This window comes from Silurus meridionalis, chromosome 23 (genome assembly GCF_014805685.1).
Source record: "Silurus meridionalis isolate SWU-2019-XX chromosome 23, ASM1480568v1, whole genome shotgun sequence".
Taxonomy (NCBI): domain Eukaryota; kingdom Metazoa; phylum Chordata; class Actinopteri; order Siluriformes; family Siluridae; genus Silurus; species Silurus meridionalis.
The window spans coordinates 12,945,199-12,962,673 of NC_060906.1; the positions used below are offsets into that span (position 1 = coordinate 12,945,199).

A 17,475-nucleotide genomic window follows, 5' to 3' on the forward strand; every position below is an offset into this window, starting at 1 on the left:
GCACAGCTCCCAATAGCCAATGGTAATTGATTCTGAGGTTCAGATACACACAAGCCCACGCAATCATATTGTTTAGTTTGTCCAGGCAGCCAGCTCTAAGAAGTATCCTGGTTGTTCCAAACTTACTCCATTATAGAATGAATTATATAGAATTATAGAGCCAAATGTGCACTTCAGTCGTGCAGCAAAAATGTGTAGCTTTCCTTAGATTTGTAACTAGACATAATTCTGATCTCTTTTGACTTTGACCCCATGACTTGTTCTTTTACTCAGATATGCTAATATGCATTTCCAGCTGTTGTGGAAAAAATAAATAAATAAATAAAAATAAAACAGTCCACCTGTGACAAATTCAACTTACTGGACACACACACACACACACACACACACACACACATGTGTGTGTGTGTGTGTGTCCAGTAAGTTGAATTTGTCACAGGTGGACTCTTTTCTTGTGAATGACTTTGCAAAATTATCACAAATCTAGTTTTTGCTTTGTCATTATAAGGTATGGAGTGTAGATTAAAAAACAATGTTGAAAACAATATAAGGCTACACCATCACAAAAGTAAAAAAAAAAGAAAGAAAAGAGGAGATGAATTTTTATTTATTTTTACAAACATCGTATCTGGTAGCCAAAAAGGTTTAAAGATTACTTTAATATTACCTAACAAAAGCACACAGGTATTTTGCAGTTTAAAAGCCATAACCATGAAGTAAACTGTACACCGGTGTGCATTCAGTTTAAGAGTTATGAAAAGCTGGTGCATATTTTATAACTTTTTCTAAATGCACTCCTGATCGTGGCTGTGCAAGTTATCCAAGTGGGACTTCATTTGCTTTAAAAACCAACACACAGATCTAAGCCTGCGTACCCAGGGGCAAGTACAGAAAAAAGTACACAGTGATATAGAATGCAGCTTCTAAAATAGCTCTTTACTACGTAACTTCCTAATTACAATGCCAGCTTTATAATGAGCATGTAATAGAAGCTTTAGCACACTGCATCTTTAACATAGCACTAGTAGTAAGAAGACAGACCAACCTTTCCACTACATTTTGTTTACTACAAAGCAATAGTGGGATACAGCAGTCATAAACACAACCTGAAATTAAAACCACTGATTTACTTTGTTAATTAACGTTCAGCATTGATTCCTTATTTAACAATTACTTGAGTGACAACATTCTTACTTCATCTACTTACTAGTGGAAGAAACATACTTGTGTTTTCACACACACACACACACACACACACACACACACACACACACACACACACACACACACACACACAATTTTTTTGTCGAATTCAATTCAGTTCAATTAATGTTTATTTGTATAGATCTTTTAACAATGGAAATTGTTAAATGTTATTAAGTTTTATAAAAGAATGTATATGTTTAGTGCCTATAAGTCTGTTCCTTATCATTTTAAGTTTATCCCAAATCCAATTTGTAAAACCAACTAAAAAGTAATTTGACAGACATACTTTGATTATATTGTGTTCTCAAATATATTAGACGGACTAGTTTTTCTTTTTGGTTTCCTTTGAAAAGGAGTAAAATTCAAAGCTTATTTACTATATCTATATATATATAGCTAATCGAAATATATGGAATTGTTTTCATATGTTTTACTGATATACATAGGATCGGAAAATGTGAAAATTCCTCCCAAATATCACATATGAATGTCAAGAAATTATTTTTCAAAGAAAGCTTTAGGAGCTTCAAATTGAAAATATGTCAATGGGAAACGGTGACACATCTGCTTAAGTGCTGAAAGCTTGACCGAGGTCACATGAGATATCATCGGTTACTAGGCATCAATTTTGCAGACAAATGAGGCAGTGTTTGGGATCAGTCAATCAGTGGTCGTGTCATATGTTGACACACCACAATTTACCTGTCTGTTCACTAGTTAAATATATATGCAACCCTTCCACCTGGTAAAAAGTGTCCAAGGTGAGTTCAAAACCTATAACAAACGTATAATAATTAAGTTGAATATATTTGGGTAAGAATGCATAATTTGAATCTTACAGTTCCATTTTGTATTACAGACACACAGTGAGAGTACACTTATTCTCACAAGAGGGAATACATTTGTAGATTTGAGAAAGCCTCTCATTTACCACAATTTATGTATTCACTTTAAATTAGCAAGGAAAAAAGCCATGTTTTTTAAATTATGCGTAGTAAAAAGATGTTGCACATTAAAAAGTAGTGATCTAAACTTTTCTAAAAATAAAAACAATCTAAAAGAAAATAGTACAAAATACTCTTATCATGTGCAGATGTACGTAAGCACATAAAAACCTTAAAATATTTTGTATTACCACACTGTCTGTACTATACTATGCATATGATATAATGGCTGACATTAAAAAGTCATGTAATTTTTCACTTTTACATTACGTCTGTATGAGAAAGATGATGCTCAAATTAAATTATTAACGGAGTGTAATGTTTACTAAGTACTGGAGCTGTATTTGCAGTGTGCCTATTTTTCTTTTTTTTTTTCAACAGGTCCATGTATGCAACAGAGTTCGGATTCAAAAACTGTTTCATGACACAGAAATTTCTTCATGATCATTTTGGACAAATAGGTAAAACATACTAAGGAAAGAAGCAGCACACAGCAAGTGGAATAAAGAAGATGGGAAAACAGTTACAATCCTCATCCTCTTTAGCCCTGGATTTCTATTTGAGAAGGGAGCAGGTGTGATTTGCCTCAGTTCCACAGCTGACACCTTGCACCTGCTTGTCGTTCTGCCAATCTAACAATGTGACAGAAGCTCCTAGCCTACTCCGAAAAACTGCAAACGTTTGTGTGTGTGTGTGTTTGTGTGTGTGTGTGTGTGTGTGAATAGGTTTTGGGAGGTTATTCTGCAAGCCAGGATTATGTCAGAGTTGTGTTTAAACTTAGCAGAGCTACAAGCCGATAAGGAACATAGCCATCAAATGGGGGGAGGGGTCATAAAGTAAGGAAAAAATATAGATAGATCTGACACCACCCATCAATCACACGCACAAGTGGAGTTTTCCAGTGCTCATTCCTGTGCTGCTGGAAGAAGACAGTCTTCTTAAACACATAGTGACAGCTCGTTCCATCCCCTGCTCTATGCTGCTAACACAGGCTACATTTCGCAACACTGCACATATTAGCTCGGAAACAAATTGACCTCGTAATGGCCCTTTCACACGGAATCTCCTTTTAAAATGGAACTCTGTAATTATTAAGACACTTCTGAATTTGCAGCGGTTACGTGTGCATTGTAAAACGCCAATACCACCATTGTTTCATTGGTCGAATGAGTACCAGACTAATCATTATATATATAGAAATCTTATAGAAATATTATAGAAATCAATAAATGTATGTATGAACTGTGTTATATACAGTATATTACTGAAAATGGAAAGTGAAGAACCCGGTACCCAAGCAATACCCCAGTAATATCTAATTGACAGATCTCTAACTAAACCCTTGAATGTAGTACTTTTTTATTTCTTAGCACAGAACCTTCAGGCAAAAATTCACATCAAACATTGCATTTTGAGTCTTTTCTCATGTCTGCTAGAGTCTTACCTTTGGTGGTCTCATCCTCAATTGGTTGTTTGAAGACAGTTATGTCCTTGAAGGTGCAGAGGAACAAAACCACTTTATCGTTTTCGTTCCTGATCGGGGCCACCTGCATGTATAGCCAAACTGGACTTCCTAATTTGGCCATAAAGAGTAGGTATGAAAATAAAGAAATTAGGATGAGATGATATGAGAGGTTGTACAAGAACCAGAGTGAATAAAAATAAAAGTAGTAGGAATGAAAAAATGTAAATTGGTGCATGGTATTATGGGTTAGATACAGAAAATAGCGATATGAGAAATGTAATGCAGGAACATGAAACAGTTGACATTAATATGTGAAATCTGCTCTGTAGTTGCCTAAAGGATCATTAAGCCACAGATTATCTCGGCAGGCTTATCTTTAGGAAGTGTTTTAGGACTATTGATTCTAAATGCCTACACAGATAAATGGCAAGTGTAAGATAAATGCAGTCTTTAAAAGCATTATGTAGGCTTGACTGTCTACAGCATCCTTATCACACACAAAATCCACAATGAATAATTGTGAAACGTCTGAGTCAGGATTATGGAGACTCTCTGAGCTATACTCCTGAGTGCTAATTGAGAAATGATTAAACCTTGAAGAATGCACAAATCTACCGGTGTGAATGGATGAGTACTGCACATCAATTACTGGGGAAATAGTTTCTAAGAGTCTAAGTAATAAGGTTCTGCACAATAATTCCAGCCACTCAAGACAACTCCGTTTAGCTCTTGCTTTTATTGGTACTCACGTGAATGGATTCTTTTTATTTCTTGCAAATATTCAATGTTTTGGAGAGGCTCCTTTTTCCTAACAGCCCTTGCATTTTATTACAGTGCTCAGTATGCTGATCAATTTAAATTTAATCATCATTACTTTTTTGCTTATGTCTGCCAGCGCAAGACTGAATTTAGAACGCAGAAAGCTCTTTCTCTAACTGCTAAAGTACATAATAAATAAACAACGGTTTGTGCTCTAAAGTGCTTCAAAATCGTATGTGCTTGTTAACGCTGTACACTTTACAGCCGGCTAAAAGCCTTAAACACAATGATTGCCTGTATGAAGTCCTGTTATACTTACTGTTCTTCTTATAGAGCAGAACTTCAAAGCAATTGGACTCATAGTTGTCAAAAGTCTGTCTGACTTTGTCTATTGTCTTCTTGTCTGTCAGTTCACCGTACATAAAACTGCCAGAGGTGAAGTAAGGCGAGAGAGAGAGAGAGAGAGAGAGAGAGAGAGAGAGAGAGAGAGTTAGATGAGTGAACACAGCTGCATAGCACAAACACACAAACAGCCACTCAACAAACTCTTTGTCTGTCAATGTCAATTAATTTAGTGTGTGTGGGTGTGTGTTAAGTATGGTGGGTGATGACACTGGCTGAATGATCCCACAGTTCCACTGTTTGTCTTTATCAAATAAGGGGCTGAATAAACACGCACACAAGCCAGTATGCCCATAACACACAGATCTCACTTTTAATTCTTAAACCCACCTAAGCCTCTTAATGGGCTTATTTCAAGATATTGGATTTAACCTAGTGTTGAACTAAATTACAGTCAAAGGGTCTCTGCTGAAACCCTTGTGGACGAGGCTGAATCAGCATGCTTTAAATGTGTATTTTGACATTGGTCCTCAATAAATCGAGTAATAAATCAGTAAGGCAAGTTCACTCATTTAATTTACACAGGTGCTTGTAACTTCTGTATTTACAAGTTGTGCTTTGTTTTATGATCATATAAAAAGAACTTTCTCATTGCCGGCTATACTGAGTAATGAAACCAAGCCAGTACTATAATAACTAACTGACTGCAGTATCAAAGGATTCTAGGGAAAAAGGTTTCTTCAGGTATTGCTTGGATGGCTTTCTAAAGGGGATGTATATAGAGATTTTTCTTCAGAAAAATAAACCAAAGAAAGATCAGTTTTAACTCACGAGTGTTTCTAAAAACATTAGGAAAGCTAGTTTAATAGCTATTTTTTAATTCAGGTGAAATAGATATTTTTTAACCTTGAGGATGTATATTAATTATAATCATGTAAGGTAATGTTCATCAATTTATGGCTAATGTATTAGTATTTTTCACTGCCTCATTATTTTTGTGTTTTATACCACAACAATAAACAGTTTTTAATTGTGTTGATTACATAAGGTATCAGACTCTACAAGATGTGCAATTAAAAAATAATAAATAAATTAGACGACAGGGTGTGGTGATGCTGGGTTTGTGAGCCATTACAACTAATTATTTTCCAATAGCAGCACATACCAAATAATTATTATTTTTTTATACCACAGCAACATTAATAAAACAATGTATACCTTATATTTCTTATCACTTATTATTGCAGTTACAAATAATTGTCCCCTTACAGTCTTTCTTTTTCTCCCTCTTTTGAGGTTAATAAGAAGAAAAATGCAGTTTGTCATATTACTACAAAATATCTTTACTTCTAACTGTTGCAAAGCACTAACATTTGAGACAACTTCTAAAAAAAATGAATTTGTTGTCTACTCACATATTAACAATGAAAAATACTTAAAAAAAAAAAAAAAAAAAAGAATTAATGTCCAGGATCTGCCATACAAGTCTCTATTTAAGATAGAAATAATAAAGTTGATATCATGCATTAATATAAACCTAAATTTTTTATTTCAGCTAAATTCGGTGTTAGAGCCCTAAACATTAACATTGCTGTGGCATAACTTCATTAAATCATTAATCCATAACAATAGCTCTGAGAATAAAGCCAAATCGTGTATTTTTATGCAAAAAGAAATGACTGAAAGGGATATTTTAATATTATTCATGTCTAATCAAATTAAATGGGAAAACCTAGGAAAAGGTTTTGTTAAAATCTTATAGAAGGACATCCCAATGTGTGTGTGTCCACTATAGAGAAACCAGAGATAAAGCTGTTCCTTTGTATTTTTATTTTAATATGTTTTTTTTTAACTGTTGCAGCAGTATTTTTTATATTATAAGACAGAAAGGGTGTGCTGTTAAAAGAAATTATTCAATGATAGCAGATTACGTTATTTTAACACCATGTCCAGAAGTGTAATGTTGCTCTTCCTATTAGAATCCTGACCACATTTAATTATCTAAATATTAAAAATATATTTAGACCAATTTATTTTTAAGAATGACTTATACAAAATACTTGCCTCAGCAAATCCAATATAATTATAATCAATGTGTATACATACATATAATAATATTATGTACTGTATGTAGATATTTGAACTTATTTTTGTTATTATATCATATTCATAATAATATTAATACCTTGAGCATAACTGGACTCGTTATCTCAAATGAGGGTTCTTTTAATAGTCTTTAACCTCCTAAAAGGGTTTTATTTGGAGGTGTTGCTGATAAAGATATCATAAAGAAAACTTCATCTCCGTAGGTTACCTTGTGCAAGATTTAATGGTATTAGAAAATGGTTCCTTTACTAAGGAGATTCAAATGCAAAGGATGTATGAGAAACACAAATGCGCTGTGATGGACATCTGACTGAGTTTAGCCATCCTTTAGATCTGTCACAAAGTTCTCCAAGTGGTTTTATAAGAAGGAAATCAGAAAGTTGCTGTCCCCATGGCAACTGGGCAGAGAGAGATATTTAGGAGCCAGTCGGAGACTGCAGACAGGTGGCTATGACTCACTAAAAAGGACACAGTTATCCTGTTCTCCTTTTTTTATTCTTTCTCTCTGTTAGCCTGATTATGGTTGGGCAGGTGAGTGGATACAGAATTTCGAACCGATTTACTGCACTCGTTAGCACTAAACAGATCCCTATGAGTTCTTCCCTCTTTTAAAGTTTGTGTTTGCTTCTACACTCCGCTCATTACTTTGCTTTCTTTAAGCTTGGAAATACAGGCATAATGACTTCAGTGAGCTGTTGTGGGTGCTTCACAGGATACAGTATCAAATCCACATTATTTTTATTGCTTTAGCTGACAAGTCTCATACCAGCTCAATCTTAAAAACCTCACTCTGCGCCCTAAGCTACTTGGGACGGCTATCCATTTCAGTAGGTGGTTCCACCCCTCCTGGTCTTATTAAGCAATAACAAGGCACCCCGAGAGGACGTAAAATGAGGACTAGGGAATTTAGCATGACCAGGTGAAATAAAACAGTACAAGTTTGGCTCCAAACATTGCAGGACTGCAGTGATGCATGGCGAATTTAGAACCACCACCTACTGAGAAAGGGGGGGAGTGTGGCATTTCCCCTTCAGCACTGCAGAGAAAAGTGATAATTATGGCTCGCCCAGTCACCGCTGACCTGAAGAATCCACAAGTCAGTGCACAATGAAATTGGTCAATTTTAATTTAAATACAGTGGAACATGTAATGGAGCATTAACACCCTCTTTCCGTCCTCTCAATATGAAATCCTGATTGCAGCTTAATGATACTGCAAATCTCTCCGTTCTTTTATCACCTGAGAGGATTTTTTTTAATAGCAGTAGCGCAGACAGCATTTGCAGTGCCACTGCAGAAGAAGAGTGAGCTCTTCTTTTTAATTAAGGGGATATTATCCGATCATTCTGTTCTGGCTAAATAAACACTAAAATGTTTGTGCTGCTCTATGGCACATAATACGTGCAGCCTCAGTGGATCACATTCTATTCTGCACAGAGAAAAAGTGCTGAACCAAGTTGCTATTTTAAACCCTTACTCTTCTTGTCCTCTGCAAGCCTTAAGCGTAACATTTATTGTCAACTTTTCAGAAATTGGAACCATTTATCGGATTTGCACCATGCACCAGGGTGAAATTTAGGAATAGTGCAGGAGAGAAGCGCTTCCTTAGCTTTGGTTTATGTGAACAGCAGGTTTCAGATGAACTCATTTTCTATAATTGAATAAAAATGTAAATCACAGCGAGGCACAATGATGATGTATTTTCACATGGCTTTATGGGAGAAATGCCTTCATTTGAAAAATATAAAATATTTTCCTTCAATAAAAGTTAAAGGAAACAAAATGCTGTGTACTATATACACAAAATGCCCTACAGAATTATTGGCACCGTAAGTTAAAATGGACGATTCTATAAAAAAAAAACCATGCAATAAGGTTTGTTTGATTTGTTTTTAGCTCAAACTAAAACCGGGTCACTTTTTTAATAATAAAAAAGTGTCTGTGGGGGGAAGAAAGCGCTGGTTTTAAATTATCCTCAGCCTGGAGAAAACTATAGCCTACTCCTGGAACATCTAATGTTGGAAACCCTTATAGAGAGATCTTTGTCCACTCCTGCATCCAGGATATTTTAAGCTCCTTTGTATTCTTATGTTTGTGTATGTGGATTTCCCTCTCCATTTCAAAACACAGATTGTGAGTAGGATGAAGGTCTGAAATGCTACTTTCTTTAACCATTTCTGTGTTGATTTAAAAGAATGTGTGGCTCAATATCTTGAAAGCTCTGTCTATAAAAGGAACCACCTGGAATAGGCAACCAGGTTTGGGGCAACATCCCGAAATCCAGAAATATCCAGAACCTAATCGGATTTAAAAATGCCATCAATCCTAACAACTTAAAATCTATACGCCGTAAAACAAAAACGTTTAAAAATCAGTAACACAAATTCTGAGGACAGCAAATGAACTGTTTTTTGAGAAAGTTTTACATTTATAAAATAGATGTATATAACAATAGAGTGTTATAGTTTTAGCATACATTGTTCTGAAAAAAGAAATGAAAAATAGTTCTAATGGGATCTAATGATAACAAATACAATTATTTTCTTTTCAATATTGTGTATAATAAAAGATTTTTATATCAGTGCTGAGAATTTTAATAAATAATAATAATAATAATAATAATAATAATAATAATACTAGTAAAATGTAGAATACTTATATAATAACATCAACAATAATTCAACAAATGGCATTTACTTTTAAAAGCACCACATACATAGTAATGGACAGTTAGAATAGTTTCTGTCCAAATATTATAAAATTTTATAAGACATCTGACAGCTGGTCAACTGGTTCTCAAAACCTAAAGACATTTTGTTGGCATGATTTTGCAAATCAAGTTCATATGCAAAAGGAGTGAAGAATAGGAGGTACAGGAACATTATACTAGGAACACATTACATTGCATTATTGTGCATTTTTGACAATGGCTTAACACTCTGAATCTAAATTAGCTTTTAGTGTAGATTTGACAGGGTTATCAACGGGCTGTCATTGTGATATTTGAATAGCATGTCCTCCCAGCAACCCTCTAGGGATGTGATAATGGACAACACTCACCTACAGGTACTGCTCTTCTGCATGACCTCAGCCCTGTGGTAGCCAGACAGTTTGCAGAATCCGTCATTACTGTACACTATAGGCCACTCAACGATCTGAGCATTACCCAGGAGAAAACTGGTCTCTGCAAAAGAAAATTGGGGAATTAAGCAATGTACAATAAAGTTGCACAATAGTGCTGCAGGTACTGTTTGATAATGAACCCCTTTTCAGAGGCATTATGTGGAGAACAGTGCACAGTAAGCACCTGGTATTTGAATATGAAGTTCACAATACAATAAAAGAAATATTATCCAGAGCTGCTGCAATTAAGTTGTTAAGATCTGCTGTGCTGTGTCGTAGGAGGTCACATGTCCATTCCAAATCTACCAATACTACTCATGGTCTTACCAGTGCAAGGAAAAATTATTTGTAGACAAATTTACAAATGCACACACATACACACACCCATGTTCATTAGTGTTCAGCGTTGGGTAATTCTACATTCAAATCTAATTAATGAATGTTAAAGTATCCACATTAATAAATTATTTGCAGTTTTAGCATCACAATCTTTGGAACTAGAAAAAACTGTATAGAAGAGCAATGTAGGTAAAAAAAAAAAAAAAGAGGACGGACGGTGTACAAATGTTCCCTTTAAAGCTGAGCTCTGCCCAAAAGTACATCCTTCTGAAACATGGCATAAAAATAGACAAACAAGGAGGACATTGTGGCAAAAGAGAAAAATCAGTGCACATTTTGTAACAGAGACATCAAAGAGTGTAAATATTCTCAACTCAGCTTGGCCATGAGCCTCAGTGCAGAGAGTCAACCTGCTGAGTCGCATCCTTGCCAAGAAGAAAAGGTGGAGGGTGAATAGGAATGAGAGTAATAAAGTAAGCGATGTAAACAATGAAAAATAGAAAGAGGTAGAAGAGGCAAGAAAATGCAGAGCCCTTGACAGCCATTAGTGGAGGTTGCTGCTTTTCTTCATGGGTGAATAAATACTATTTTCTCCATTCTAAACCTCCCCCAGCTGTGCAAGCCTAGCTGAGAGGGGCAAAGTGAAGCAATGGATGCATGCTGGGGGCTCATTATAGGGGCCGCCACTAACAGGGCTCAAGTGTCATGGACTAGTAGGAAGGAAGCACTCCTTAAGGGCTTGGATGATCCAAATCCTGCTTATAGTTCAGTCCCTGTGTTATAAAAACTGTGTCACTGGTGATATACAGAAATCCATTTAAACAAACAGACCATGTTCGCTTATGGAGTCACATCCAGGCATGAACCAAACTGCACGGGGAACAGACAGTACATCAGAACAAAAGTGCATTGAAGAAGTGTGATATAGAGTTGGGCACCTCAGCGATACAGGTGATCTAGTATAAAGTAATGTTCAGATTCAGCAAGGTTCAGGACTCCAAAACTCACATAACATATCTAAACCCCCCCACCACCACCACCAGTGAGGTCTCATCACATGCACATGAAGCTAGCCAAGTTTATCTATTTAAACTGCATTTATTACTGTGTCACATGGCAACATTGCATACTAGAGAAATATACTTCTATATATATCCTCCACATGCATGAGGTCACAAATGCCCACACCTGGCTAATATCACTTCATTTGACAGGGGAAAGAGAAAACAAGGTGACAAACTAATGAAAACATACAATACAGACATTACTCAGCTTAGTCAACAACTGTATTTTTACTGAATTTACTCAATCTATTTTGATTTCTCCAGACATCACTGTTTTCTCATACCAGCTAATGTACTAATTGCAAGTCAGGTCCTAGGTAAAGCTCAAGGTGCTATTTCTGCACATTCAGGAAGTGTGTTCTGCCTCCAGATGGGATGTTGGCAAAAGCTTATCGTTTGTATTGTGAATACGAGCCATATTGAGAGAGATGAAAGACACAGCACCATGGGTTCTGGCTCCATGTGGGAGGCCAACAGGCAGCTCTCCATTACTGACAGTCCGCTAAAAAAAAAGCATAGGCTTCCTCACACATACTGTACATTTACTTTTGCCAAGCAAATGCTACAGATATTAAGTAAGTATTCTATTAATAAAATGTGAAGGCAATTCATGTAGTCTGTATCGATTTTAGCACATATATCTCTCGAAAGACATAACATTAACACAAAGCCTCACATAAATATGTGTGATCACTCCTGATCTGTTCGAATCAAGTCAGATAATATCATCTAAATAATTTTTCAAATTACTCTATTAGGATACTTTATTAGGATAATTTATCAAAAACGAATTCCTATTTGTCCGCCCGACCCCCCACCCCGCCCCTATCACCTATAATTGACTCTTTACACGTGTCAGCATTCCATGAGAAGAAAGGTCTGCTGGCGTGTGCAAAAAGAAATAGTCAATTTTAATCTTTTCTCCAATGAAAATTTCAAGAACTTGAACAGCAGACTGCAGTTAGATGGGTTGTTGAAAAATCTGTATGTACCTTTAGACTCCAAACAATCCCAAAAGCAATCATCATCTAGACCTAAAAAGTGAACAGTTTCTCAGCTCTAATGTCATGTCAGAAAAATCTGAAAAAAATAACACATCATGAATATTGATGACATTCATGCTTTTTTGTTTGCTACACATTTTGAATTTAAACAAATACATTTTAATGTGCATTCATACAGTCTCTTTTAGAGTACTATGTGAATATGATTCATTTTTTTCTTTGTAAAGCCTAATTTTGCAACTGTAGACCGTATGTGAGCAAAGACTGTATGTAAGGGTCTAGACAGCATAGCGCAAATGTCTTTAAAAATCCAGAAAGCCAGACTTTCTCAACTTTCAGAAGCAAACAGGAATTGACGTTTCATTAAACATTTCTAGTTCTCCAACTTACTCTCTGTCTTCTTTGCCATTAGTTTCCTTCTTTCTTTTTTTGCCTTGCTATTGACAGTGGGCCTCTTTTTCTTAATCAATAACGCGTCTCTGCAACTCCAAGACTTTTTTAGTCTTTTTGATGGATACATTTACTCCACTTCTACCTTCAGCATTCTTGCTTCTTGGATTGTGCTTTTCACACACACTTCTAAGGCTTTAGATTTTTTTTTTATCCTCTCTCCACATACTCTACACAACCAGTTTCACTCATCCGTCTCTTCATTTTCAATGTCTCCATCTTTATTCATGTGTGTGTGCCACACAAAGCAATGCCAGACATAAGGACACACTGGCAAACAACTTAAAAAACAAAAAATAAATTGAAAAGCCAGAAGTGTGTAAAATTCAACTCCTGTTCATAACCGACTCACTAGTGCAGTATTTAATTTATCAAGGGAAAGAGAATCCCTGGTGTCTCGCATCAGTCAAAGCTTTACATGCTCTCACCTCTGAGACTCATTATGTTAACCATCGAGTCACTATCATTACTCTCCTTAAATAAACACATGTACTGAAAGTGCAGAAAAGGTTATGCAAAGGCAACTTGCCTTGGGCTGACATTTGTCCTTTTTTTTTTTACAGCTTTGTATGCCTTTTGTCTCAAAATGTACCAAAAAGACCTGGTCTGTGGCCTTTACAAAGGAATAACACAGACACATTTACACAAAGCCTCTAATCATGCTACAAGTGGGGACATGTTACGGAAAAAAAGGGAACAATTTATTAATTTATTAATATTTCTATCATGTTATTATTGAGGAATTGTTAGGGCTCTAGAATAGCTGTAAAACTATTAAGACACATGCTTGGAGTGAAGGTTTCATGTAAAAACCTATAAAATTGTAAGTTAACTTTGTACTTTACAAATACCACATACACTGATAAAAAAAGCAAAGCATGTAAAAGCCAATAACATTAGACAGAACACCGAATAAAGCTCTGGTTTGCGGGTATTTTAAATTACTCCTGTCATTTTTGCATACTGCACACAATAATTAGATTAGTTATTGTTAGCAACACACGCTGAACATCACTAATTTTACAGCTGGATAAAGATTTTCATTAATATGGAATCTGTTTATACTGTTTTTTTTCTGAGAATATAGAATAGATAGAATTGTATGTGTCCGAATACAAATTTAACAAAATGGTATAAGCTTCAGTGTACAGGACACATGATCATTCCTGACCTGTCATTTATTGTGAGATCAAATTTGAGTTCTGTAAAGGGGGAAAAAACTTACTTAGGCAATAATTACTGGACATGCCCTCCTGTGTGTGTGTGTGTGTGTGTGTGTGTGTGTGTTTATGATGTTCTGTGGTCTGATTATTCCAAGCTTTTAATGATGCTTTCACTACAGAAAAGAGAGAGAAAGAGAGAGAGAGAGAGAGAGAGAGAGAGAGAGAGAGAGAGAGAGAGAGAGAGAGAGAGAGTGTGTGTGTGTGTGTGTGTGTGTGTGTGTGTGTGTGTGTGTGTGTGTGTGTGTGTGTGTGTGAGATAGAGTTGGGGATGTAAAAGGCACAGGAAAGGCAGTTTCTTTACTGGTAAACATGTGTGACATCTGCTGGTAAGTGCCTCTAAATGACGAATGACAAAAGTAGAACCACACACACACTACCGCACTACCTGTGGTGCAGGACATCAGCAAAAAGCTTTCCATATAAAAATATTTCATTACATATTCTAAAATCTTTTTTTTGTAATTTCAATTTCTACATATGTATTTCTGAACTCACACACAGCACTAAGTACAGTACGTACCTGCAGTTTGTTATACATTTCTCCTGCTCTGCATGGAGTGAAAGGAAGTTCAGATAGACTGAGATCTAATGTGCATTGCTGCTCTGCAGATCTTTACAACGCTTCTCACACACACTTCTCACACACACTTCTATGCTTTTCGTGTCTAGTAGCTTGGAGAGCAACTGAAGGGACCTGGGTTTTAATGGCTTTTGCTTCTGAGCAGGGCTTACTTAGTTACTCTCCTGAAGAAGCATTTACAGATCCACTGCAGAGCCTCAGCACTGGACACAGTAACACTGTAACTCATAGAGCACTTCATGCGACTACACATCACATTAAAACTCATCGCTGTGCAGTGTATGTTACTTGGACACCCTGAAAATGCTGCAAAGTTATGCATTTTCATCATGCACCTCTCATTAATATTGTCAGCAATGTCATAACCCACACCTCCCTTATTTAAAGAAAAAAAGAAAAAAAGAAATTCTAATTCAACTCTAATAATGAAACAATAATAATAATAATAATAATAATTATTATTATTATTATTATTATTATTATTATTATTATTATTGGTGTTATGCAGATTATTTCTTATTTTGAGCTTTACAGTGACTAAACTTTCTTGATATAGTATAATATGTAATGTCAGTGCAAATCCTTTATTAAGAAGCTCTAAAATATATAACTTTAATAATTAAAAAAAAAGAAAAAAAAGCTAATAAACTCTAAAATACATGGTATTTTTGTGCCAAACCTTCATCCTGTAAATGTCATGCCATTCTGATGCTGGTGTCCACAAAGACAAAAAAAAAAGTAAGTTTCTACATCCAGAATCTAAAGCTATGAGATTATCTAATTTCTTGAGCCAGTATATCATGTTTTTTGTGCAGGCTGGTACTAAAATGTGTGATGTGATCAGAGTGTTTCAGGTCTGATCACCTCAAGGAACATCTCACACTCGGGCAGAAATAATTGTCCAGTGATGTCCTGTGAGGAGCCCATGCGATTCCACGCGTGTCCTTATCAGATCACGGCGATCTAAAGAATCGAGTGCGCTTACCGCTTGAGCGTCGGACGATGTTCTCCAAAAAAGTGTTCTGCGGCGCCACCAGTCCTCTTCTTCCCCCGTGCATTCTGTGCTCCAGCTACGAGGTCCCTCACGCTCGCACACTCTGTCGAAGCTGATCGCGGAAATGAAACGGACCGGCCAGGAATGTGTCGGCGGGATGGAGAAGACCATGGTAACGCTGCGCCCTGCCTGCCGCTTGGCTTAAACGAGCTCGTCTGTAGCGGGGAGGACTCTTGCCAGGCTCGCTGAGCTCCTCACGCGCTCCCCCGCGAGAACGCGCGTGCGCACTGAGAGCGATCGCCGAACGCAGACTGGCACAGGGTTCGAAGGTGCGGCGCGCGGCGCGCGATGCGCGGTGCCGTGGAGACGGAGCGCGCGCGCGCCCGCCGCACAGATTCTCGCACACGTGCAAAGATAAAAGAAAACAGATGGAATGGCAGATCTGCAGCAGAGGAACGTGTCGCTTCCAATCGAAAGATTCATTCACCCTAAATTCTGCTGCGTGTTGCTTTTATGCGCAATAAACACGCGACACCATTTTAAATGCACAGGACAAAATTAATGTGCAAACGTTTGGCCAGATTTGCATTTCTGTATTGGCTTTATAGTTGATCTAAAGTAGCCAATACTTTTGGTTCTGGAAATGTTCTCAAACTTCCATAAAATTGTGGTTTAAAAGAGCAAGATGCAGGGGTGCCAAACGAAAAGAAACAACCATCATAAAGTCTCTTGTAATAATGTGATAAGGTCTCTAGACACAGGACTCTAGAACCATACAGTGAATCCACAGGAGATTATTAAAGGAAACCTTAGAATATATTTTATTAGACTTGGGTTAAGATTAAGCCTCTCAAAGGGGAAGTGGTAGCTCTCGGTTGAAGTTTTGGACTTGGCCAGAAGGTCATGAGTTCATATCCCAGCACCATCCAAACCAACTCCCACTGCTGGGCCCTTGAGCCCTTAACCCTCAACTGCTCAGTTGCAATTGTAATTTGCTCTGGGTAATGGTGGAATAGTAGCTCTGTGGTTAAGGTGCTGGGTTACTGATTGGATGGTTGGGGGTTCAAGCCCTTGTATTACCAAGCTGCCACTCTTGGCTCTTAACCTGCTATGCTCCAGGAGTGCCTTGTAATGTATATGTGACTAATAAATGCTATTCTGCTATTCTATGTATAAGGGAGTATGTCAAATGTAGAACCATAGAACTCAGAAGCATTCAGTAAAACTTTAAAAAAATCTTTTGTCAAGGTGGTAGCTTAGTGTGGTGTTGGACTTTGGCTCTGAAAGTCTTGAGTTCAAGTCCCAGCTGGACCAACCTGCAACTCCTGGGCCCCTGAACAAGGCCCTTAACCCTATCATTGCTCAGTTGTCAGAATAAGATAAATGTAAGTTGGTCTGAATAAAGGTGTCAGATAAATGTTATTTTTGTTGGATTTGTTTTGAGGTCAAAGACCCCAAACATACAGTAACACTCAGGAGCATTCACTGAACCCTATGACATTTTCTTGGATTTAATTTTAAGGTCACCACAAGCCTCTAGAAACTTACCATGAGCGTAAGCATTCACAGAAACCTTGTAAGCATTTTTCATCCTGGTTGTGGTGGATCTTCAGAACCCTGGGTGTGATGCTGGAACATGCAAACCAGTCTGTCTCAGGACACATGCACATATACGTTTACACCTAGGATAATTTATATTATATTCACAGGAGGAACACACCCAGGTAGTAACCCAAGTTCAGCAGAGGCATCAACTCCAGCCACTGCACCCTGGTGCTGCCCAGACCCAAACTATACCAGTCAAACGACCTCCACATTATATGATATAGATATGATTAATTGGGATTGCATTAGGATTGGACTGGAAAACATTTGAC

The 17,475-nt window shown here is 36.9% G+C and overlaps 1 protein-coding gene across 2 annotated transcripts in view; it reads right to left on the minus strand.

The window, feature by feature from the left end:
* Positions 1–17,382, minus strand: part of kcnh5a (potassium voltage-gated channel, subfamily H (eag-related), member 5a) — a 76,989-nt gene extending 59,607 nt beyond the window's left edge. The window contains exons 1-5 of one of the 2 annotated variants that reach the window (XM_046836168.1): positions 17,319–17,382; positions 17,147–17,227; positions 9,882–10,005; positions 4,694–4,800; positions 3,595–3,723 (exon numbers count right to left, since the gene is read on the minus strand). In XM_046836168.1, coding sequence (XP_046692124.1) covers positions 3,595–3,723; positions 4,694–4,800; positions 9,882–10,005; positions 17,147–17,189 — 403 coding nt within the window. In that variant the 5' untranslated portion in view covers positions 17,190–17,227; positions 17,319–17,382. Of the gene's footprint in view, positions 1–3,594; positions 3,724–4,693; positions 4,801–9,881; positions 10,006–15,589; positions 15,854–17,146; positions 17,228–17,318 lie in introns of those variants that run through there. The other variant, XM_046836167.1, reaches the window with a different exon arrangement.
* Positions 17,383–17,475: the final 93 nt, after the last annotated feature.